Source organism: Aotus nancymaae, unplaced genomic scaffold, assembly GCF_030222135.1.
Source record: "Aotus nancymaae isolate 86718 unplaced genomic scaffold, 86718_ANA_hifiasm-v0.15.2.pri h1tg000007l, whole genome shotgun sequence".
Taxonomy (NCBI): domain Eukaryota; kingdom Metazoa; phylum Chordata; class Mammalia; order Primates; family Aotidae; genus Aotus; species Aotus nancymaae.
Genome location: NW_026988418.1, coordinates 24865112 through 24890411, shown reverse-complemented (window position 1 = coordinate 24890411; position 25300 = coordinate 24865112). Strand labels below are relative to the sequence as shown.

Below are 25300 nucleotides of genomic sequence, written 5' to 3'. Positions count from 1 at the left end.
GTTGTCTTCCTCCCATCCTACCCTAGTTCCTGTTGACTGTATCATTTTGTATTAGGCATTTTCATTTTGGAAATTGTTTCTCCTATTTTATGAGACAGGTTGTGTAGTTTCATTTAACTTTTATTATTCATACTGTAAATTGTGTCTCTTTCAAAAGTAGATTGTTTCTAAGCCATGGCAGGTAAAAAGTAAACAAATAGCCGTTGCGGTGGCTCACGCTTGTAATCCCAGTACTTTGGGAGGCCTGAGGTGGGCAGATCATGAGGGCAAGAGTTCAAGACCATCCCTGTCCAATATGGTGAAACCCCATTTCTACTAAAAAATACAAAAATTAGCTGGGCATTTTGGCGTACACCTGTAGTCCCAGCTACTCAGGAGGCTGAGGCAGGAAAATTGCTTGAACCTGGAGGCAGAGGTTGTGGTGAGCCTAGATCATGCCACTGCACTCCAGTCTGGATGACAGAGTGACATTCTGTCTAAAAAAAATTAAGCAAACGTAATTTTAAGAGTAATCTCATTCTTTGTAGCCTATTCTGTAAACATTTAATTAGGATTTCAGAGCCAATATCTGCATTATCATTCATGTAATCTCTACAGTATACAGAAGTGCTCCAAGAGTGAGAAAAAAAATGTATTGAGCAAGTAAATGAAATGTTAAAATGTACATCTGTAGTAACCTCAGTGGACTCTTAAAAAATGTTGTGTTTTAACATACTTCTTTTTTCTGTTTTAGGATTTTGAGCCACATTGATTTTAATAGAGAACTTCTAATATGTGGATTTAAAGATTTCTCTTTTTCCTTCATCTGCCATTTTATGAGTTCTGTATGATTTTTGTGGTTTTTGTTTTGTTGACTTAGTTAAAAGCATATTATTCTGAGATTTATTTAATAGGACTTTCTTTGAGAGCTGTGTAATAGTGTTTGTTGGGCTTCTGTCTCTATGAGAGATAGCTTATTACCCTGATACTCTTTAATCTTTTACAAAGGCAAGTTGCCGCTTGTCATTTTTGTTTCTGAAAAATAAAAGTATAACTTATTCACATTTTTAGTGCTTTGTTATTGAGAAAATCTTCTTAAATGTTGAATGTAGCTGTCTTACCCATTTTGATCCTTCAAAGCAGTTAATCCGTGGTGTGAACAAATACCGTTTATATTGCCTGGGGCTTCAGTCTTATGTATGACAACCCACCTGTTTTTCTGTAACTTTCAGATCTGTCTTTGCCTTGGTATCCAGGGAGCTAAAGATCATTAGGGAGTCTGTGAAACCTTGAGGCAACATATACACTTCTGGCATTGATTCAGGCCTCTGAAGTGTGAACTTTTTCCTTTTTTGCTTTGGGAGTGCTACACTAGCTTTTGGAAGACCAGATGCTGACTCGTTTAGCTCACTGCAGTTATATTTGAAGCTGGATGGACAAGGTGGGAGCACCAAACAGATGATTAATATCTTCCATCTGTGAGCACCACCAGGCAGATGCTGGCACAGGTGCCTTAAGTGATGCCCCAGTGTGTGAAAAAAGCAGCACCTGTATGTTAGCACAGGTTTTTCTTGCCATGTTTAGAGGGGTTTTCATGAAAATGGAAATACATGAAATGTTATGTTCCCAGAATACTATCCCACTTTTTCTTTATTAACAGGCATACCAGTTTCAAAATTCCTTGTGTCTGTGCTCCTCAAGAGTAAAAACCATAATTTTTGTCACACATTTTCCTCAAAAGTGGACAGTGTAGTACAGTTAGCTTCAGTGGTAGCTTCTCAAGTTGGTGGGAGATTATTAAATATTAATATATGAAATGAATTTGGGTTGACCCCTAATATACACCAGGAACATCTCTTTGATTTGTTCAAAGAGATGTTTGAACAAGTTTGATTGTCTAGCAAGTGGGAGGCTTGATCTATATGGGAGGATGCAGCAGTGAACAAAACCCCCACATTCCTGCCTTTTAGAACCTTATGTTCCCTTGGGACTTACTTTTTCACTGTGATTATTTTTGGTCACAGTTAAACTAGTTGGTAGATACCCATTTTTAGTGTCCCTGAGTTCCTTTAGGTTGTGGACAGTGCTTTATAGTTTACTTCAGTATCATCTAAGCCCAGAATGTAAGTCATGTTTCCACAGAAAGGTTAGTTCAACTATATAAGAAATAACCTACTTGGGAGGCTAAGGTAGAAGAATCACTTGAACCTGGGAGGCGGAGGTTGCAGTGAACCGACATCGCGCCACTGCACTCCAGCCTGGGTGACAGAGTGAGACCCTGTCTCAAAGAAAAAAAGGAAAGGAGTTCCTGCAGTCAAATTTTGAAAAGTCATCTTGATCCTTGCATAATAGCTATAGTCAATAACTTGGCCAGGCAGTAAGTCTGTTTCAAAGCAGGTGATGCTAAAAAGTATTTATTCAAATAAGCTATACTCTTAAAAGGGTTGTTGAAGTATAGAAACAAAGTCCCTTCACAATACATTATTAGACTTTTAGACTTTATTTTTACTTTAGTTTCCTAAATTTACGTGACAAGAACACTTCTAGTTTGCCTAATATGTAATTCTTTAACAGATTTTTTAATAAACCCATGTGAATGCATTTAAATTCTATTTATCAGCTTTTTTCTTTCACTGAGCACTATTATGACAATTTGTTAGTAGTATGTATGAATATGAGTTATATGTTAAGCCCTCTCTATCAAATGTTTTGTATGTTAACCCTGCTTTTAGATGAGTGACCAAAATTGAGATGGATTAGCTCAGTCATTCCTTATTACTCCTAAGCCTTTAAGGCAGAATGGAAAGGATTCTTTCAATCCTATAGAAACATTTAGTGCCTTGAAGCAGTCATGTACAAATGATACTACTTTTGCCTAAAGGATTAGTGTAATTTCCAAAAGTATATATTTACCCAGAAAGATTTCTTACTTCAAAGATTCTGTTATGTCTATGGCCAGCATTTGTTCATGGAACTGCTAAGAGTATAAAAGAAATATGGTTTGGGGGTATTTTTTTTTTGAAATGGAATTTCACTCTTGTTGCCCAGGCTGGAGTGCAATGCTGCAATCTCAGCTCACTGCAACCTCCACCTTTTGGGTTCAAACGATTCTCCTGCCTCAGCCTCCCGAGTAGCTGGGATTACAGGCGCATGCCACCACACCTGGCTAATTTTTGTATTTCTAGTAGAGACAGGATTTCACCATGTTGGCCAGGCTGGTCTTGAACTCCTGACCTCAGGTGATCCACCCATCGTGGCCTCCCAAAATGCTAAGTTTACAGGCGTGAGCCACCGTGCCCAGCCTATTTTTATTTTTCAATTAATTTTTGTAAAAGTAGAAACAGGGTCTCACTATGTTGCACAGGCTACTCCTGGCCTGAAGCAGTCCTCCCACCTTGGCCTCCTAAAGCATTGGACTTACAGGCATGAGTCACCACACCCTACCTGATATATACCTTTAAAAAGAAGAGGTAGGATGCCATATTAGAGGGCTGGCATCCAAGCAGCATGGGATGATAAGAAAAGGGTAGACTTTTCTGAGTCCTGAGTTTGCATTCTGTTTCTCATCACTTATTTTGTGACTGAGCACATAACCAGCCTTAATCCCTCCATCTTCATATAATAGAGGTAGTGCCAGGTAATGTTGAAAGATTAAATGGCAGATAATAATTGTGTATTGAACACATTTTAAAAGAACGGGATAATGTCGTCAAGTACTAGTGAAGTCTGTGGAATTTGTAAGGGGTTCTGCACACTGGGCTACGGCACAGTTATTTCTTGAATAAAATGCCAGTTAGCTCAAAAGTCTTAGAAAAGGAGGGTAAGACACTTCATTTGGACATTGTTTACCTGTTTTTCGTATCTCCATTATCTTTATCCATATCTGCATTTACTCAATGTAATATGGACCAAAAATGTCTTTTTTATCAAGAATTAGTCTTGATAAAAGGCTAAGACTCTCCTTATGTAAGAAAGACTAAGACTCTCTTTATGTAAGAAAAAGCCGAAATGTTACAGATTTTGTTTTTGTTGCTTTTTCGTGTAAAGTTCGCTGAAGATATTTAATAAGTTTTAAAATGTTACTGTGAGGCAGCTGATCAGTCTACTTTCAGCCTAAATTATGGTTAATTGCAAGCAATCACTATGCATACAACAGAGTGTTGCTTTTAACCTGTCAGTGTTATCAGAATATGCCAAGCATGTGGAGATTAAAACTTGAAAAATGATTAAGGTTAGAGCTATTTGGGCTGCATATGCCAAAGAAAAATGTTGTTTTACCAGAATGCTCTAGAAAGTGTGGTGTTTGGAACTTTTGTCATGTGAGCTAATTTTGTATTTAAGAGGGTGTGATTATGAAGGCTCAAGATCCTATCTTTGATTTTTAGAAAAACCTCAAAATTTGACTAATTTTGTGAGTAGATGATGGAATTCATTTATTATTGCAGTATGAGAAACATAAGGAGAATGGCATGACTTCTCTATGTGATTTGTCACTGAGGCAAACTATTGGAGTGAAATGGTTTAAGACATAACAAAAATTGCTTTTAATAAGTATTTTGAAGCTGGGCGCAATGGTTCATGCCTGTAATCCCAGCACTTTGAGAGGCTGAGAATTTTGGATCACCTGAGTTTGGAAGTTCAAGGCCAACCTGACCAAATGACACATTTTAAAAAGAATGGGATAATGGCATTATCCCATGATAATGAGGAACATGGGGAAACCCCATCTCTACTAAAAATACAGAATTAGCTGGGCGTGGTGGCACATGCCTGTAATCCCAGCTATTTGGGAGGCTGAGGCAGGAGAATCACTTGAACCAGGAGGCAGAGGTTGTGGTGAGCCGAGATCGTGCCATTGCACTCCAGCCTGGGCAAAAAGAGTGAAACTATGTCTCAAAAAAAAAAAAAAAACAAAAAAAAAAAACGGTATTTTGAGCCTTTTAAAAGGTATTCAAAATAAGCAAATTTATTGTTTATTAATTCTCAACTATTATTGACCTACTGTGCACCTCTTCTGCTCTTGTCCTCCTACGCTATGTTGTCCACACAGCAGCCAAAGTGATAAAAATAAATGAGAACTGTCACTTTTATGCCTATTCTCCAGCGGCTTCTGTCATGCTTCAAACATGCCAAACTGATTCATTTTTTTTCCATAGAGACAGGGCATCACTGTGTTGGCCAGGTTGGTCTTGAACTCTTGGCCTCAAGCATTCCTCCTGCCTCAGCCTCCCAAAGTGCTGGGATTACAGGCATGAGCCACCACACAACCCAATTTCTACCTCAAGATTTTTTTGTTTTTTTTTTTGAGACAAAGTTTTGCTCTGTTGCCCAGGCTGGAGTGCAGTGGTGCCATCTCTGCTCACTGCAGCCTCCGCCTCCCAGGTTCAAGTGATTCTCCTGCCTCAGCCACCCAAGTAGCTGGGATTACAGACACATGCCACCACGCCTGACTAATTTTTGTATTTTTAGTAGAGATGGGGTTTCACCATATTAGCCAGGCTGGTCTTGAACTCCTGACCTCTACTGATCCACCCACCTCGGCCTCCCAAAGTGCTGGGCTTACAGGTGTGACCCACTGTGCCCGGTCTACCTCAAGATGTTTTACTTGCTCTTTCCCTGCCTGGAGTACTCTTCCCCACATTGTTACGTGATTTGCTTCCTCAGTCAGAGCGCTGCTCAAGTATTTTATAAACATTAAAATTTTCTCTTTGAATGGATGGTTTCTAGAGGTGGTTCTTGAGAAAAGATCAGGGAATAAATTATTAGAAATAATTGAGGAAGCTACTAAGTTGCCCATTATTTGCTATGTACTCTCCTGACCCGATTATCTCATTTAATCCTTATAATCACCTCAGGAGACAGGATGATTAGTTCCCCTTCCAGTGATAAAGGGTCTTTTATGCTATAGATATTGTTGGCTAGGCCTTAATATGTTAACAGAAGCTTTAGTTAAATATCGTACTCCTCTGCAGAACTCAGGCTAGTTTCTGATTCAGTTTTTGAATATCCACCCACGTATTCATCCAAGTATACCATAAAGGATAATGCTTAAATTCATGAACTTTAGAATCAGACACACCTGCCACTTCTTATGGACAAGCTCTTTGGACCTTTGTTTCTTCGTTCTTAAAATGGACATGTTAGTATCTTTCTCATGCAGTTGTCATAGGGTAAGTAATATATTCCACAGTGTGTGGCACATAGTATGTATTTAGTAACTGATTGTTAAGATTTTTATATTTTTTGTCTCATGTACTTCCAATGCTCCTACAAGGTCAGTACAGCCATTTATATATCCATATTATATACATAATTAAATTGAAGGTTAGAGAGATCAAGTATCTTGACCAAGATTACACAGCCAGCAAATGATGCTTAAAACCAGGTTTGTGACTCCTAAGCCCATCCTCCTAATCACTATACTGTGTCACCTCCCTTTTATGCCCTCTCTGAGTAGACAACTGGTTATATATCTGTCTCACATTTTAATAATCTCCCCACTGGAGTTTTTCATCAAAAAGGAAAGACAATCTTACAAAGGCCTAATGGCTTCATTTTAAAAAGAATATTCTGGGCGCAGTGGCTCATGCCTATAATCCCAGCACTTTGGGAGGCTGAGGCGGATGGATCACCTGATGTCAGGAGTTGGAGACCAATCTGACCAACATGTTGAAACCCCAGTCTCTGCTAAAACTACAAAATTAGCCAGGCATGGTGGTGCATGCCTGTAATCCCAGATACTTGGGAGACTGAGGCAGGAGAATCGCTTGAACTCAGGAGGTGGAGGTTGTCATGAGTCAAGATTGTGCCATTGCACCGCAGCCTGGGCAACAAGAGCAAAATCCATTCTCTAAATAAATAAATAAATAAAATATTCTATCAAGGTATGTATAAAATGCCCAAAGTATAAAGCTTGATAAATTTCTGCCTGTGTACATACCCATTTAACCACCATCCAGTTCAAGATAAAGAACATTTCTAGCACTCCAGAGCATTCTTTTGTATTCCTTCCTAGTCAGCATCCACCCCTCATGGATATCACTCCTCTATGAGTCTATCACCATAGATTAGTTTTGCCTGTTTTTGGACTTAATGTATTTGGCTTCTTTCACTCATTATTATGGTATGGTATTCCATTGTATGAATGTGCCAAAAACATTTATCCAGCCCACTGTTGCCAGAGCTGTAAGATAATAAATCTATGTTGTTTTAAGCCACTAAGTTTATGGTAGTTTGTTATAACAGCAGTAGGAAACATACAGTTGTTATGTTCAAAGTGAGTTTCTTACAGGCAGTTATAGTGTTGGATCATTTATTCCCTATTCTGCTAATCTCTGTGTTTTAATTGGTGTATTTAGGCCACTTGCATTTAAATTAATTATTGATATATTAAGGCTTAAGTCTGCCATTTTATTACCTCTACCGTTTCCTCCCTGTGTTTTTCATTTTTCTGTTTTTTCTTTTTGCCTTCTGGGCATTACTTGAACTTTTTAAAAAAACAGATTTTCCTCTATTTATAATGCTTTTGAGCATATTGTCCTACATAATTTTTTTTGGTGATCTCTCTAGATATTGCCATATAAATACGTAACTTATTACCGTCTGCTGGTGTCAACACTTTACCCCTTTAAGTATTGAAAGCTTACTTCCGTTAAGTCCCTTTGTGCTTCTCACTGCTTTTTTTTGTTTGTTTTGTTACCCAGGCTGGAGTGCAATGGTGCCATCTCGGCTCACTGCAAACTCCGCCTCCCGAGTTCAAGCGATTCTCCTGCCTCGGCCTCGCGAATGGCTGGGATTACAGGCATGTGCCACCACGCCCAGCTAATTTTGTATTTTTAGTAGAGATGGGGTTTCTCCATGTTGGTCAGGCTGGTCTCAAACTCCTGACTTCAGGTGATCTGCCCACCTCAGCCTCCCAAAGTGCTGGGATTACAGGCATGAGCCACCGCGCCCGGCCCGCTTCCCACTTCTAAAATATAATTGTCTCAAGTATTTCCTCTCTATATATTGAGCGCCACCACATCAGATAGTGTTACAAATTTTGCCTCATTTAGTAGCCCTTGTAGGCTATTTTAAAAAATTTTTGTCTGGACATGGTGGCTCACACCTGTAATCCCAGCTACTCAAGGGGCTGAGGCAAGAGAATCACTTGAATCCAGGAGGCGGAGGTTGCAGTGAGCTGAGATCACACCACTGCACTCCAGCCTGGGAGACAGAGTGAGTGAGACTCTGCCTCAAATAAAAATATTTTGCTTCAACTACCAAATATGATGTAAGAAACATATGAAGGGAAGTTAGTCTGCTGTATTTACTTAATATTTACCCATTCTGTTATTGTTCTTTTAATTTCCGAAGTTCCCAGCCTTATTCTGTTATTTTCTTTCTGTTTAGACAGTTTACTTTAGCTATTCTTTAAGGGTGAGTTTAATGACAACTAATTTTCTTAGTTTTCCTTCATCTGAGAACATCTTTATTCCCCTTCCATTTCTGAAGGATAGTGTCACCAGATACAGGATGCATAACTGAAAGTTCTTTCCTTTCAGCAATTGAAAAGTGTTGTGTCATTTCCTCCTGGTCTTTGTGATTTCAGATTAAAAAATCCGTCCTCAGCCAGGCGTGGTGGCTCACGAGGCTGGTGGATCACAAGGTCAGGAGTTCAAGACCAGCCTGGCCAGGATGTTGAAACTCTGTCTCTATTAAAAATATAAAAATTAGCCAGGTGCAGTGGCAGGCGCCTGTAATCCCAGCTACTCGGGAGGCTGAGGCAGGAGAATCACTTGAACCCAAGGGGTGGAGGTTGCAGTGAGCTGAGATCACACCACTGCACTCCAACCTGGGCAACAGAGTGAGACTCTGACTCAAAAAAATCCATCCTCTTACAAATTGATATTCCTCTATAGGTAATGCATCATTTCTCTCTGGCTTTTTTAAAATTTTTGTTTTTCTTCGGTTTTCAGAAGTTTAGTTATGGTGTACCTTGGTCGGAAGAGGAAATGTAACAGTTGACACAGAGCTCACAGATGTGATACTGCTTTGAAGGTAGAAGGAGGCCATGAGCCAAGGAATGCAGATGGCCTCTAGAAGACGGCTCCTTTCATTTTAGTAAAATGCATCTAAGTTTTTTGTGTGTCTTTTCATGGCTTGACAGCTGAGTTCTTTTTCTCACTGAATAATACTCCCTTGACTGGATGTACCACAGTTTATTTTCCATTCACCTACTGAAGGACACCTTGGTTGCTTCCAAGTTTTGGCAGTTGTGAATAAATAACAATAAAGTTGTGTGGACATAAGTTTTCACCTCCTCTGATTAAATACCAAGGAGCATGATTGCTGAATCATATGCTAAGAACAAGTTTAGTTTTGTAAGAAACTGCCAAGCTGTCTCAGAAAGGCAAGGGAACGGATTCTTCTCTAGAGCCTCCAGAAGGACCAGCCTTATAATATTTTCAGTTGAGCTCAGTGAGACTCATTTTGATATTCTGTACCTCCAGAACTATAAGATAATAAGTGTGTCTTGTTTTAAGTCACTAAATTTCTGGTAATCTGGAGCAGCAACAATGGGAAACAAATATACACCTCAAAACCTCCTTTCACATATGGCCACTTTTGTGGACAAGGGAGTCAAACTTCCTTGGTTCAGATTCTACCCTCTGCCTCTTAGTGTGCTGTGTGACCTTGAACAAGATACTTCATCTCTCTGAGCCTGTTTCCTCATCTATGAATCGGGAATGAAGTAATAATACCAAACTACCCATTAACACGTATCTGTTTCTATTGTATGTAACATTTTCAAAATTGTTCTCATCTGTTTTTTTGTCCCCTCTTCAATACTAGACTATTATTTAGAGCAGCTTTAGGTTCACAGCAAAATTTAGTAGAAAGTACAAAGTTGCTGCAGAGGACATGATTTCATTCTTTTTTTCTTTTTTTTTTTCTAAGACAGGGTTTCACCATGTTGGTCAGGCTGGTCTTGAACTCCCGACCTCAGGTGATCCACCCGCCTTGGCCTCCAAAGTGTTTGGATTACAGGCATGAGCCACCACGCCCGGCCCGATTTCATTCTTTTTTATGGCTGTGTCCAATTCCTCTTTAAATTGGGTTAGCTGCCCCTCCAGTCCTTTGCTAGCATCCTGTGCTTCCCTCTAGCATGGCACCGGTTAGATATTATGATAATCTCTTTTAAAAGCAATAGCAACACTTTTTTTTTTTTTTTTTTTTGAGATAGAGTCTTGCTCTGTCTCCCAGGCTGGAGTGCAGTGGTGCAATCTCAGCTCACTGCAGCCTCCACCTCCCTGGTTCAAGTGATTTTCCTGCCTCAGCCTCCTGAGAAGCCGAGACTACATGTGCACACCCTCACGCCTGGCTCATTTTTGTATTTTTAGTGGAGATGAGGTTTCACCATGTTGGCCAGGCTGGCCTCGAACTCCTGCCCTCAGGTGATCTGCCTGCCTTAGCCTTCCAAAGTGCTGGGATTACAGGTGTGAGCCACTTCACCTGGCCCCAAAAGCAATATCACTTATTAAATTAGTTGATTTTACCTTATTATGGTACATTACAAACAAGCTAAAATAAAGCCGTGTATTGTAACAAACACCTGTCTACTCAGCGCTGAGATTAAAAATATGTAAGTAATTTGCCATATTTGTTTCAGATTTCTCATTTCTCTGAAGAAATAAAAGGTTATAAGTCAAGCTTCACTCCTCCCAGTCCTTTTTCCACCTTCCCTCCCTAGCAGTAAACACTTCTCTGAAGCTGGTGTGGAAGTCTTTTTACTCATTTGTCTTCCTCACTAAACAGTTGGTGCCTTAGGTGTCCTCTTGCTCTGATTTCTCTATTCTGGGTGCTTAGCGCAGGGATCGTCAGTAAGTGCTCGTTGAACAGCTAACTGGTTGAATGAAATTAAGCCTCAGCTCGATTGCTTTTAACTTGCCACCTTCTGAAACAGCTCTTTCCATTTTTTTTTCAGATAGCTCTGCCTGTCAGTCTTACTTTAATGGAAACATGCTCCTTCTCAGAGAAGGGCTGAAATTATTTTGGGGGCAAAAAGAAACAAAGGACAGAACATGAATTTTAGAATCAAGCTGACTGCGTATGTGCCTGGCAGCAATTTCTTAATCTCTCTGGATGCTTAATTTCCTCTTTTGTAAAAAACAAAGCTTAATAATACTCATTTAGCAGGGGTTTGTGAGCATTAAATTAAATAACAAATTTAAATATACCCTTTAGGTGGAATAGGTGCTCCACAAATGTTACCGTTCCCATAAAAATTATTATTTTATCTTCTTGTTTTTATTTTATTTTTTGTTTTTTTAAGTTATTTGTTTATTTTTCCTTTTTTTGTTTTGTTGAGATGCAGTCTCCCTCTGTGCCCCAGGCTGGAGTGCAGTGGCGCAGTCTTGGCTCACTGCAACCTCCACCTCCCAGGTTCAAGTTATTCTCCAGCCTCAGCCTCCTGACTAGCTAGGATTACAAGTGCACACCATCACGCCCGGCTAATTTTTTGTGTTTTTAGTAGAAACGAGGTTTCACCATGTTGGCCAGGCTGGTCTCAAACTCCTGACCACCCACTTCAGCTTCCCAAACTGCAGGGATTATAGGTGTCAGCCACCCCAAAGTGCTGGGATTACAGGCATGAGCCACTGCACCCTACCTTCTTGTTTTTCTTTATCAAACTTTTTCCCCTGGCAGGCTTTGTGGATTATTTTCTTTCTCCATTTTCATGTTCATTTGCACCAAATATTCCTTCACGCATTCCTTTCCCTAGCCTGTAAGGGACCTCCACTGTGCACTGCCTGTCCATAACCCAACTGCCCTTCCAAGGTCCAGCTCCATATAGTCCTGAGTATTCCAGCTTTCTTGTCCTCTTTTCCTCATTAAATGCAGGTCGTAGATCATTTAGGATCTCTGTTATATTCTATAATCTGACGTTTATGTTAGAGTGGTCTTTTCCATTCTGTTTGTTCTTTGAGGGCCAGGACTGCCTTACAGTTCAAGACAATTTTTCACACCTCTCAGCACTAACATGGGAGATAGTATGACATGGAGCCAGATTGCCTGAGTTTAGATCCTTGTTTTGCCACTTGCTAACTGTGATCTTGATTGAGTAACTTAGCTTTACTAAACCCTGGTTTCCTTAGCTGTAAATTGAGAGTAATAATAATACTTGCCTTTTTTTTTCTTTTTTTGAGACAGGGTCTGGTTCTGTCACCCGGGCTGTAGTGCAGTGGTGTGATCTCAGCTCACTGTAACCTCCACCTCCTGGGCTCAAGTCATCCTCCCACCTTAGCCTCCCAAGTAGCTGGGACTACAGGCACGGGCCACCACACCCAGCTAAGTTTGGTATTTTTAGCAGAGATGGAGTTTTGCCTTATTGTCCAGGTTAGTCTCGAACTCCTGAGCTCAAGCAATCTGCCTGCCTCAGCTTCCCAAAGTTCTGGGATTATAGGTGTGAGCCACCACACCTGGCCAATACCTGTCTTATGGTCTCGTTTAGAGAATTAGAATAAGGCATGTCTATAAAGCATCTTGTATTGTACTTCTCCATAAGTGCTCAGTAAGTGCTGGCTATCATTTGGTTATTGTCCATTACAAATGACTTATTATATGGCCTCTTAATGTTAGTGCTAATTATACTCATTTCCTATTGCTGTTGTAACAAATTACCACAAACTTCCCTGGCTTCAAACAATAAAAATTTATTATCTTACAGGTCTGGAGGTCAGAACTCTAGATTGGGTCTCACTGAGCATGAAAGTACCTGCAGGGCTGTGCCTTTCTGGAAGCGCTAGGGGAGAATTGGTTTCCTTGTCTTTTCCAGCTTCAACAGGCCGCTCACATTCCTTGGTTCATGGCCACATCTCACTGTGATCTCTGCTTCCATTGTCATATCTCTTTGACTGATTCTGACACTCCTGCAGAATCATACGCTAGCCTGAGTGACAGTGCAAGACCCTGTCTCAAAAAGAAAGAACTATGCTACATTCATTTTCTGCCTTGTGGCCGGGTGCGGTGGCTCACGCATGTAATCCCAGCACTTTGGGAGGCTCAGGCCGGCGGATCACCTGAGGTCAAGAGTTCAAGACCAGCCTATCCAACATGGTAAAACCTCATCTCTACTAAAAATACCAAAAAAATTAACTGGGCGTGGTGGCGTGCACCTGTAGTCTTAGCTACTCAGGGAGACTGAGGCAGGAAAATCACTTGAACCCAGGAGGCAGAGGTTGCAGTGAGCCAAGTTAGTGCCACTGCACTACAGCCTGGGTGACAGAGGAAGACTCCATCTCAAAAACAAACAAACAAACCCCTTGTGATTACCTTGAGCCCACCCAGATAATCCAGGATAATCATCTCAAAATTCTTTTGCCAGGCAAGATAAGATACTAATGAAAAACTATATTCAGATGCTCTGGGAACTAGAATGTGGACAGCTCGGGAGGGGGCCTTTATTCTGCCTGCCATACTAAAAGATTAAACTCAGTCATTTATTCAACATTTACTCATCACCTACTTTGTGTCAGGCCTTGCTTTAGTCCCTTGGGTTGCAAACACCAAAATAATATCTGGCCCTAATGCTGCTTTCATTCCAATAGAGAAACTATCGCTTGTGGATCTGTCTTGTGATAATGTTTCCAAAAATGTGGAGGCGAAATAAGAATATCTCATGTAACAGTTAACCAGGCCTTAGGGCTCTTTTGACTGATGGAGAAGCAGAAAATGAATGTGGCATAGTTCTGTCTTTTTGAGACAGGATCTTGCACTGTCACTCAGGCTAGAGTATAGTGGCATGATCATGGCTCACTGCAGCCTTGATCTCCCGAGCTCAAGCGAGTACCCGGAACCGTAGGCATGTGCCACCACACCTGGCTAATTTTTAAATTTTTTTTTGGAGACAGGGTCTCACTGTGTTTCCCAGGCTAATCTCAAACTCCTGGGCCCAAGTGATGCTCCCACCTCAGCCTCCCAAAGTGCTGGGATTACAGGTGTGAGCCACCACACCCAACCCTAGCATAGCTCTTGTTAGCTTGTGCACACCCCAGAGTTCAGTGTGTGAATACACATCAACTGAGTTGAGGTATTCTTAAAATTTCTCTCCCAATGAGAAACCAACAGAAACCAGACACGCAATTTTCAAGTGAGGAATAACAGGAAAGAACAGCATTGCTTTTTATTTCTTTTTAGCATGGAGGTTGTATGTGAGTAATTGCGAGGATTAGGGAGAATGATTTACTTTGGACATCATCTACTCAACAGAGTAACCTTTTAAATGGACTTTCTACCCCTTAGAATAAACACATAGATTTTTTTCTTTATTTTTCTGCCATCCATGCTTTCAATGATCAGTTTCCAAGATTATAAGAGGCATCATCTGATTTTGTTTGGAGGAATAGGAAATAAGAGAATGAACACAGGAATGGGAAGTACCTGGCAGGATTCTTAGAGATATGGACCTTGGTTGATGAGGCAAAATTAAGGAAAAGAGAGAAAACCAAAAATAATATTTCCAAGTGTCAAGTCAATCGTGTTTATTTGGGTTCCCTTTTCAGAAATGAGCAAAAAATATCCTTCTCTAGACCCTGTATTTCCTATCTAATTCTACCTGACTCCTTTCAACCCAAACTTTCCCTCCAAACTTCTTTTCTCCTCCACAGTCTTCCTCATATATGACTGCCAAGAAGTGGGCTAATAACAGTGGAAGGACAAAAGCTAGAAAGGTTTTCCCTCTTTCCAAATACCTGACAACATGTCGTTGTTGTTGTTGTTGTTACTTGGGGCATGGATGTGTTTGTATTTTGCCTTATTTAGCTCAGAAAGGACTGTTACAACTGGAATGGGCTTCTTAAAATGCAAGAGGCTCACTCTAACTGGCCTTTTGCTTATTCATTATTTTAAAAGGTGGGACTAGGGGCTGGGCGCAGTGGCTCATGCCAGTAATCCCAGCACTTTGGGAGGCTGAGGCGGGTGGATCACGGAGGCCAGGAGTTTGAGACCAGCCTGGCCAACATAGCGAAACCCCATTTCTACTAAAAATACAAAAATTAGCTGGGCGTGGTGGCTAGTGCCTGTAGTCCCAGCTACTCGGGAGGCTGAGGCAGGAGACTCGCTTGAACCTGGGAGGCGGAAGTTGCAGTGAGCCAAGATCAGGCCACCACACTCCAGTCTTGGTGACAGAGCAAGACTCTGTCCCACCCTCCCCCCCACAAAAAAAGATGAGAACTTCATTGAGTCACTTTGTAGAGATCACACAGCTTATTTTGTGAAGGTTACATTCTCTCATTCAACAAATACTTTTTGGAAATCTACTATGTGAAAAATAAGGGCAGTAGGGTGGGAAGTAGCATCTGAGCTTCAATCCGTACAGATACTATGACCTTTGATATTATTTGTCTAAAAGTATAATTCATACTCAGACTTATGGAAACTACATGAAAAACTGGTTTCTTCATCCATGCCCATTCCAACTGCCTATCTATAGTACCGTGTGGAAAAGGATTGTAAGGCTTAGCTCAAGCATCATGGGAATAAGAGGTGGGATCAATAAATAATGTTTGCTATAAGTGTGAGAGGGGAGAATGGTGACACATAGGGTGTGTAAATTTGTTCATTAAAGTCTTCTGAAATAACCAGTCATACACCGAGAACCATGAAGGCCTGTGTCAGTATAAATGCAGTAAAGCTAATATATGACTGATGCCAGTGGAGGACTACAGACACATTTGCTAGAGCTGAAATGTTGAGCTACAGCTTAAATGTCTAGCAAAGAGGAATAGAGAAATTGCTCCAGAATAGTCAGAGAAGGCATCAAGGAATAGCAGTTACATGAACTGAGCCTTGTGTATCAGGTCAAGGTTTAATCAGGTAAACAGAACCACTATGAGTATTATGGAATGAAGAATTGATTATAGCAATTAGATATTACATAATTGTGGCAGCATCTGGCAAAACAAGGTCCAGAAAGGAAAGTTGAAGATCAGAAATAAAATTGCTACTTAACCCCCCTGAAACACTGCCATATGTGGATGAGTGGGAGCTCGCAAGGGAAATCTGGGAAGCCACAGGTCTCTAGCTCTGGGGTGGGACTACCACAGAGAACGGATGGAAAAGCCCATAGAAGATTGTTTACTCTGTATCTGATGATGGGCTGGGAGAGTTGGTGGTCATCAGGGCCAGCGGTTGGGAAGAAGAACTGCTCTCAGAACATTGGGGTGTGAGGACCAGTTTGAACTTGTTAGCCCCTCTGTTAACGTCTTTCACCACATCTAATCAGGATGTTCTTTCCAGAACTCTTGCAAATTTCTATCATACAGGAAAAGATATCCTGGAAAATGTGGTTCCAGATTAACCAAGTTGACACAGTTCAAAACCATCACACCTTGAAAAGTGGGACAGGTCGGGCATGGTGGCTCACGCCCATAATCCCAACACTTTGGAAGGCTGAGGCAGGCAAATCAGTTGAGGTCAGGAGTTCGAGACCAGCCTGGCCAACGTGGTGAAACCCCATCTCTACTAAAAATACAAAAATTAGTCGGGCATGGTGTTGCATGCCTGTAGTCCCAGCTACTCAGGAAGCTGAGGCAGGAGGATTACTTGAGCCTGGGAGGCAGAGGTTGTGGTGAGCTGAGAGTGTACCACTGCACTCCAACCTGGGCAGTGGGAGAGAAACCCTATCTCAAAAAAAAAAGAGAAACAGAAAAAAAGAAAAGTGGGTCAAATTTGCGTAAAGGAAGGAGTGAACATAGCATGTGGGAAGTCTTGCAAGCAAAGACTTGCAGATAGGAATGAATACGTTAGTGTTTAGGAAACCATGAGTGGAGGTCTCATGCTGGAACATAGTGGAAGATAAGATTGGAAGCAAAGGTTGGAGTCAACACTTAATTCACCTATTCAACAATTATTCACTGACCACATTACCTACAGGGCACTGTGGTGGGTTCTAGGGGCATTGTGATGCATGAAAGAGCCAGAGTTTGGAAGGTTTTGAATGTTAGAGTAAAATTTTTGTTCAGCTTTTGGTCCACTTGATGAGAAATAAAGTCTTCCATTTGGAACAACTGGTCAGTTGAATTTCTGTCCTTAGTTCAAGTCAACCAGCACTTAATTAAACTCAACCAACATTTAAGCTCCTTCTCTGTGCAAGCTCCTTGCAGGCGCATGATCATTGTCCTTCCAATGGTGAAATATGGCTGCACCTGATAATATTTATTAGAGCAGAAATACTGAGTCACTTCTTTTCTTGCCAGTTTCTAGAATGATTTGTGCCCACATTTTGTTTTATTTCATGATGCCCTCCTTCCAAAGTAAAAGTCCTTTATTAGGAACTCAAGTGAGCCAAAACAACATGCAGATTAAATGGCTTAAAATCACAAATTTTGGCCGGTGAGGTGGTTCATGCTTGTAGTCCTAGCACTTTGTGAGGGTGAGATGGGCAAATCACTTGAGCTCAGGAATTCAAGACTAGCTTGGGCAACATAGCCAGACCTCATCACTACTAAAAATTAAAAAAAAAAAAAAAAAAATCAGGCCGGGCGCGGTGGCTCAAGCCTGTAATCCCAGCACTTTGGGAGGCCGAGGCGGGTGGATCACAAGGTCAAGAGATCGAGACCATCCTGGCCAACATGGTGAAACCCCGTCTCTACTAAAAATACAAAAATTAGCTGGGTGTGGTGGTTGCACTCCTGTAGTCCCAGCTACTCGGGAGGCTGAGGCAGGAGAATTGCTTGAACCCAGGAGGCAGAGGTTGCAGTGAGCAGAGATTGTGCCACTGCACTCCAGCCTGGAGCCTGGCAACAGAGTGAGACTCTTGTCTCAAAAAAAAAAAATAAATAAAAATAAAAATAAAAAAAAAATCAGCCAAGCATGGTGGCACACGCCTGTTGTCCTAGCTACTTGGGAGGCTGAGGTGGGAGGATTGCTTGAGCCCAGGAGGTTGAAGCTGCAGTGAGCCATGATTATACCACTGCCCTCCAACCTGGGCAATAGAGCAAGACTGTCTCAAAAACAAAACAAAACAAAGCAAACAAACAAAAAACCCAAACCCCCTAAAACAAATTTTTGTTGAAACAAACATTGTCTCAGTATTCTGTAAAAATGTTGATGCATAATTCATATTAGTCCATCTTGGATAATACGTGAGTTCTGTGCTAGCAAATTGTAGCACAGCTTAGCATTCTGCCTCATGTTATGCATATGAGATCTCATTGAACCCTTGCAAAAGCCCTAGAAGGTAGATAGTATTATTGACCCCATTTTATGGGAAAAGGAAAGCCAGATGTAATGAGATGAAGTAACTTTCCCAGGATTATATAACAGGTTAGAGGCTGAACTAGGAATCACTTCTTCACCATTCCACAGCCAATAAATGAGCAGTCAACTACTCGATAGTTTGGCAACTAGTGACTTAGATACTCCTCCAGGTGATTCAGGGAGAATATTATATATGCAGGAAAGGTGTCTACAAAATATCATTCTTAGTCTTAATAGATACAAGTTGAGAATAAAGCACCTGCAGGAGGACATCTGCAAAGAGCAGTGAGAAACTGAAGTCTTTAAGCTGCAAATTGGCATATGAGTGTTTCCTCCATATTCCAAGATATAGGCATCTGCATGTCAAACTCCTCCTTGGGATGTTTGGATAGTTTTGAGCATTGTATGGTGGGTACTGTGTTCTTCGAAACTAGCTCCTAAACTTATTGCTGGAGAATGTGGATATGCTGCCATTTCTGCTAAATAAGCAGCATAATGAGGATCCCACTGCAGGACACGTGTGCATGTGTGTATGAGAAAAAGCGCTGAATCTTTACATGAGAACAGAAACACAACCAAGGACAATATCTAAACTTTGAAGGGTTTGCCACGGGGTCAATAGCATTTCTTTCATTTCGTTTCTATTTTACCACTTTCTGCAGCCCAGGTCTTTACTGAAGTGTTTGTATCAGCTTGGTGGACTCTATATACCTCAATACAATACACATTATCCTCACTCTGCTGCATCTAGTGATAGATTTCTACATTAATTCGTAGGTTACTAAGCAGTGTTACATGTAACCCTCATAACAGCTTAGTGTGGTAGACAAAACCAAGGCCTAGAGAGATGAAAAGACTTGCTGATATGCTTTGACTGTGTCCCCACCCAAATCTCATCTTGAATTGTAGCTCCCATAATCCCCATGCCTTGTGGGAGGGACCCTGTGGGAGATAATTGAATCATGGAGGCAGGATTTCCATGCTATTCTCGTGATAGTGAATAAGTCTCATGAGATCTGATGGTTTTATAAAGGGCAGTTCTCCCACACACGCTCTCTTGCCTGCTGCCATATAAGACATGACTTTCTTCCTCTTTTGCCTTCTACCAGGTTTATGAGGCCTCCCCAGCTATGTGGAACTGTGAGTCAATTAAACCTCTTTCTTTTGTAAATTAATCGAGTCTCGGGTGTGTCTTTATTAGCAATGTCAGAACAGACTAATACACTTGCTAGTTTATGGTAGAACCAAATAGCTGCTGCTTTTTCTGATCAGCCTTATCAGTAATGTCAGTCCTGGGAAGGAGAGCACCATGGTTAGGAGTCAGTTTTTACTTTTTAATCACACTTTCCTATGCTGACATCCTGTTTTCTTTTGGACTCATTTTCATTAGTTGTGGGATGGGGGCTACATGCCGTGATGGTAGCTGTGGAGGAGAGGGTATACAGGAATCCAGGGCACAAGGTCCATGCCAATGGATTGCCTTCTTCACAGCACAGACGATCCAAACTGAATGTGACAAATGGGCAGAATCTCATAAGTATTCCAGCTCTTCACTTCCCTAGTTTGATTACATTGTCCTGGATGGCATTTGGAACTCAGTTCAGGGTGCATATAGTTGAATTATGCAATTTGCTGATATGCAATTAACTGGAGTAGCAACACATTCAATCTAATGGGGCCAGACAGAGACTGCGTAATTCTTCGGAGTACAAGCTGATTATGCAGTTAAGTGATATGCACTTAAGAGAAGTGTACCACATCTATCTGATCCCATTTCTTCCAATAGATTCCTCATGGCACTTTACCCCAGCCTTTCTGCTTTTATGGTCAAACATATTCTAACCTGTATCCACTTTAAATGAGAACCTTACAGTTCGTATGTAGATTTGGGATTCATTTCTTTAAAAAAAATCAATCTTTAAAATCTTAACTCTTGGATATACAAATGGGTAGGCAAATGAGAAAAGAAAGGGGCAAATCTGAGATTCAACAAGTCTTGGTCTTAGGGATAGGGAACACTGGAATTGTACAATTTAGGAGGCTTCGTTTTTAGTTTCTTTTCTTTCTTTCTTTCTCTTTCTTTCTTTCTTTCTTTCTTTCTTTCTTTCTTTCGTTAGGAGGTTGTTTCAAATGCAAACGTGAGGTGCATGAAAATATTTCTTTTTAAAAGCAAAGGACTTTGCACTCAGTATTTTTTTTAACTTGAAAATGGATATTGTAGAAAGGCAGCCCTTTTATGAGAAACTTCAATTAAATGACAGTTCATTGAGGAGAGCCAGTTTTAAGTTACTCTCATGATGATGGATTGTTAATTTAATTTGGCAGGTTTTACTGTTTCACTGTATGCTTGCTGCAATGCCCTGGATTGACCTAAATTCTTTGGGGGACCCCAAGAAATATAAAATATGGCTGCTTATCTTCAGCCTTCTTGGGAGATCATGACCCATGCATGCAAAGTAATTGAAGAACAATGAAACATAGCATATGATTAGGTGTTAAAAATGGTTGTTAACAAGACTAAGAGGTAAAAGAAATGAGAGAAGAGGATAATGAACTGGGCTAGAGTTTTTCATCACTAGAGGGAGACAGGGAGAAGCAAGTGTCATGCCTAACTTATATTAGATCAACCAAAACAACTTTGTAAGGGTATTACCATCCCCTATTCACACATTTAAAAACTAAGTCCCAAGGATGTTAAGGAACTTGTACATGATCCACAGGTAGTAGGAAATGGAGTCAGAATTTGGAATTAAATTTTTCTGTCTCCACAATTCCTTTTTGGACGTTTTAAGCAAGAGGCCATGGCAGATAGGTTGTGCAGAATTCGGACATCTGCCAGGAAAGTTAACTGTGTGACCATCACCATCTCACCCAGCCTTGGAGTCCTGTGGTCTGCAAAGATTTCAAGAAGCAGGTGGGAGTTGTGCCCTCAGTTTTGGGGGAAACTCTTATCTAGGAGAAGAGATGCCAGCCTTGTAGATGCAGATTTTCCTGAGTTGAATAGATTTTTACAAGTTTAGCAAAATCAAATATGGTAATTGAGAAAAAAACAGAGTAACCCAGCATTTGTGACTGGTTTGGTGGGTCAGCAGGAGAGAATGACAAAGATTTTTTCATCAAATAGGCTTTCCCAAAAGGGCCACATAGTCATCAAATTCCCTTTCCCTAAAGGAAAATCTGCTCATGGCCCACCAAGAATGGGGAGTCAGATATGACTGGGGCCAGCTGGGACTGAATTGGTCCCTGTCTTTTAAATTAGCATCAAAAGCTCTTGATACCCCCCGCTCAGGATTTCACAAAACTGCAATCAGGTGTTAGCCAGGACTGTATTCTCATCTGGAAACTTGACTGGGAAAGATGACTTTTAAGATTATTCAGATGGTTGCAAAATTCAGTTCCTTGCAGCTATAAGACTCATGGTTGCTTATTTCTTCAGTGTCAGTGTGCTTTTGGAAAGCATTTTATAATTTGCAAATGCTTTTTCATTCTAAAATTATAGACAAATATGCTCCTCCTACTCTCATCTAAGGATTTCACCATTCAAACAGTTGCCGAAACTGAAATTCTGAAAGTTACCCTTGGCTGAGCATGGTGGCTCATGCCTGTAACCCCAGCACTTTGGGAGGCTGAGGAGGGCGAATCACCTGAGGTTAGGAATTTGAGACCAGCCCGGCCAACATGGTGAAACCCTGTCTTTACAAAAAATACAAAAAATTAGCTGGGTGTCGTGGCAGATGCCTGTAATCCCAGCTACTCGAGAGGCTGAGGCAGGAGAATCACTGAACATGGGAGATAGAGGTTGCAGTGAGCCAAGATCACGCCACTGCACTCCAGCCTGGGCCACAGTATAAGACTCCATCTCAAACAAAGAAAAAGAAAAAGAAAAAGAAAGCTACCCTTGATTCCTCTCAATTCCTCAATTCATCAGCAAGTGATGTGGGCTAAACCTCCAGGATAAATCTTGACTCCAATAACTAGTTTCCACTTCACAGGCACCACCACTGGCCAAGCCACCACCATCTTATCCAGTCTAATGCAACTATGTTCTTGCTTTGTTGTTGTTGATTTTAGAGACAGTGTCTTCCTCTGTCACTCAGGTTGGAGTGCAGTGGCACAATCACAGCTCACTGCAGCCTCAACCTTCCAGACTCAAGCAATCTTCCCACCTTTGCCTCCTGAGTAGCTGGGACTACAGATGCTCATCACCACTCCTGACTATTTTTTTTAGTTTCTGAGGAGATAGGGTCTCACTACGTTGCCCAGACTCATCTTGAACTCCTGGACTCAAGCAATCCAACAACCTCAGCCTCCCAAAGTGCTGAGATTACAGGTGTAAGCTGGTGCGCCCAGCCTGCAACTACCTTCTTACTGCTCTCCCCACTTTCCTTCTAGTCCCCCCAAATCCATTCTCCACAGAGCAGCCAGGGAAGTGTGTAAAAGATGAAAATAAGATCATCACTTTGCCTGGGCATGGTGGCTTAAGCCTGTAACTCCAGCACTTTGGGAGACGGAGGCAGGTGAATCACTTGAGGTCAGGAGTTTGAGACCAGCCTGGCCAACATAGTGAAACCCCATCTCTACTAAAAATATATATACAAAAAATGAGCTGGGCATGATGGCAGGTGCCTATAATCCCAGCTACTCAGGAGGCTGAGGCGGGAGAATAGCTTGAACGCGGGAGGGGGAGGTTGCAGTGAGATGAGATCATGCCTCTGCACTCCAGGCTGTGTGACAGAGCAAGAATGCCTTTAAAAAAAAAACACCACTTCCTTTCTTTCTTTTTTTTTTTTTGAGACAGAGTTTCACGCCTCTTGGCCAGGCTGGAGTGCAATGGTGTGACCTTAGCTCACCACAACCTCTGCCTCCTGGGTTCAAGCGATTCTCCTGCCTCAGCCTCCCGAGTAGCTGGGACTACATGGGACACAGCCTCCCGAGTAGCTGGGACACATGCCACCTTGTCTGGCTAATTTTTTGTATTTTTAGTAGAGGTGAGGTTTCACTGTGTTAGCCAGGATGGTCTCAATCTCCTGACCTCGTGATCTGCCCGCCTTGGACTCCCAAAGTGCTGGGATTACAGGCGTGAGCCACCGCGCCCAGCCCATCACTTTCTTATTCAAAATCTTCCTCATAGCTTCTTATTGTGATTACAATAAAATTAAATTCCAGTTCCTCCATTATCTGGTCCCTGTTTATCTCTGTGATTTTATCTCCTTCCACTCTCCTCCTTGGTCATTATGTTTTTGTCGTGCTGGGTTCCTTCTGTTCCACAAATATAAGATGACCTGTCTGACTCACAATCTTTGCACTTACTCTTCTGTCCATCTGGAATTCACTGTCCCTAGACCTGCACATGGCTGGCTACTTTTCATTGTTCAGTTATCTGTTTAATGTCATCACACTTTACAGAGAACATCTCTGGTTGCTTTTTTGCAAAGTAACAACCACATCTCAACTTAAAATCACCCTTCATCCCATTACTCAGTTTCCTTTTTCTCATAGCACTTGTTACTGTCCAAAAATAACTTCTTCCTTCCTCCCTTCTCCCCTTTCCTGCTTCTCTTTCTGTCCCACTCTCTCTCTCTCCATTTACTTATACATCTATTTTCTCTCTCTCTCTTTTTTTCTTTTGAGACAGTGTTTCACTCTTGTTGCCCAGGCTGGAGTGCAGTGACGTGATCTCGGCTTACTGCAACCTCTACCTCCCGGGTTCAAGCTGTTCTCCTGCCTCAGCCTCCTGAGTAGCTGGGATTATAGGCATGTGCCACTATGCCCAGCTAATTTTTGGTATTTTTAGTAGAGACTGGGTTTCACTATGTTGGTCAGACTGATCTCAAACTCCTGACTTCAGGTGATCCACCCACCTTGGCCTCCCAAAGTGCTGGGATTACAGGCATGAGCCACCAGGCCCAGCCCATATGTCTATTTTTCACATGAATATTGCCTGTCTTCTTTCTAGAATATAAATTCCATGAGGAACTTTCAGCACTGTGCCTGACACATAATAGATATTCAATAAGAACTTATGGGATAAATAAATGAACCTTGTAAGGAGGATATTAAAGGGATTATTAATTTCCATTTTAATTAGAAATATTAGGTCACTTTCCCAAAGTCAAAATATTGTCTGGTGTTTCCCATGAGTCCTCCAAAGACTGGGACCATGTTTTAAAACATGTCCCATGTTTTAAAACAAAAATGTTTTATACATTTTTGTTGCCCCAGAAGTCACTGGTATGTAGCGCTGAGGAAGAGTAGTAGTTAGTGAACTGGAATCCTGACTGCTTTACTGTGTGTTACCTTGGGCAGGTTATTAAACTTCCCTGTGGCACAATTTCTTCGTATGTAAAATAAGGATAAAAATAGTACTTGCCTTATAGGGTTATTAAAATCAAATCAGTTTGTATAGGTAAAGCTCGTAGCTCAGTGGTTGACACATATGAAGGGCAATAGGTTTTCTTCATTTCTTCATTTTCTTCTTCATTCACTTTTGCCTCCGTTTTCTTTTCCTAGGCATTTAATTAATATTTGCATTAAATGATTGACCTTTCTATCATTTTCTAACTGTTTTAATGAGTCATCTTATTTCTTTTCAGTTTCTCTAATCCCAAGCAGGGCTTCTTTGTTGACTTCAGTCACTCACTCCATGAAAGAGAGCAATGTTGCCTTACCTGAAAAGATTAGGCAACACTCTCTCCTCTTTTTTTTTAAGACGGGGTTTCACCATGTTGGTCAGGCTGGTCTTGAACTCCCGACCTCAGGTGGTCCGCCTGCCTTGGCCTCCAAAGTGCTTGGATTACAGGCGTGACCCACCACGACCTGCCCTTTTTTTTTTTATTTTTATTTCATTTGTATCTGCCTTGGCCATGTGCATAGACACTCAGGGGCCCCTTCTCCTAGCCTGGGAGAGGGGTGGTGGGTGGATTCTGGAGGAAGGAGGTATCAGAGTGAGGACACAAAGTTCAACAGAAGGTCCTGCTCCCGTCAGCAAGGGGCATCCGTGTGGGTGGGGACTTGAACCCTCTGCTCTTCCTCTACCCCAGGCCATCCTCAAATCTGCATGTGTCCTTCTATTTGACATCAG

General features: G+C 41.4%; 1 protein-coding gene across 3 annotated transcripts in view; it reads left to right on the top strand.

Moving 5' to 3' along the window:
• TM2D1 (TM2 domain containing 1) overlaps positions 1-9269 on the top strand; it is a 54720-nt gene extending 45451 nt beyond the window's left edge. For 2 of the 3 annotated variants that reach the window (XM_064372413.1, XM_064372412.1), the window contains one exon: positions 8937-9269. In XM_064372413.1, coding sequence (XP_064228483.1) covers positions 8937-8978 — 42 coding nt within the window. In that variant the 3' untranslated portion in view covers positions 8979-9269. Of the gene's footprint in view, positions 1-733; positions 1044-8936 lie in introns of those variants that run through there. The other variant, XM_064372411.1, reaches the window with a different exon arrangement.
• The last annotated feature ends 16031 nt before the right edge of the window (positions 9270-25300 follow it).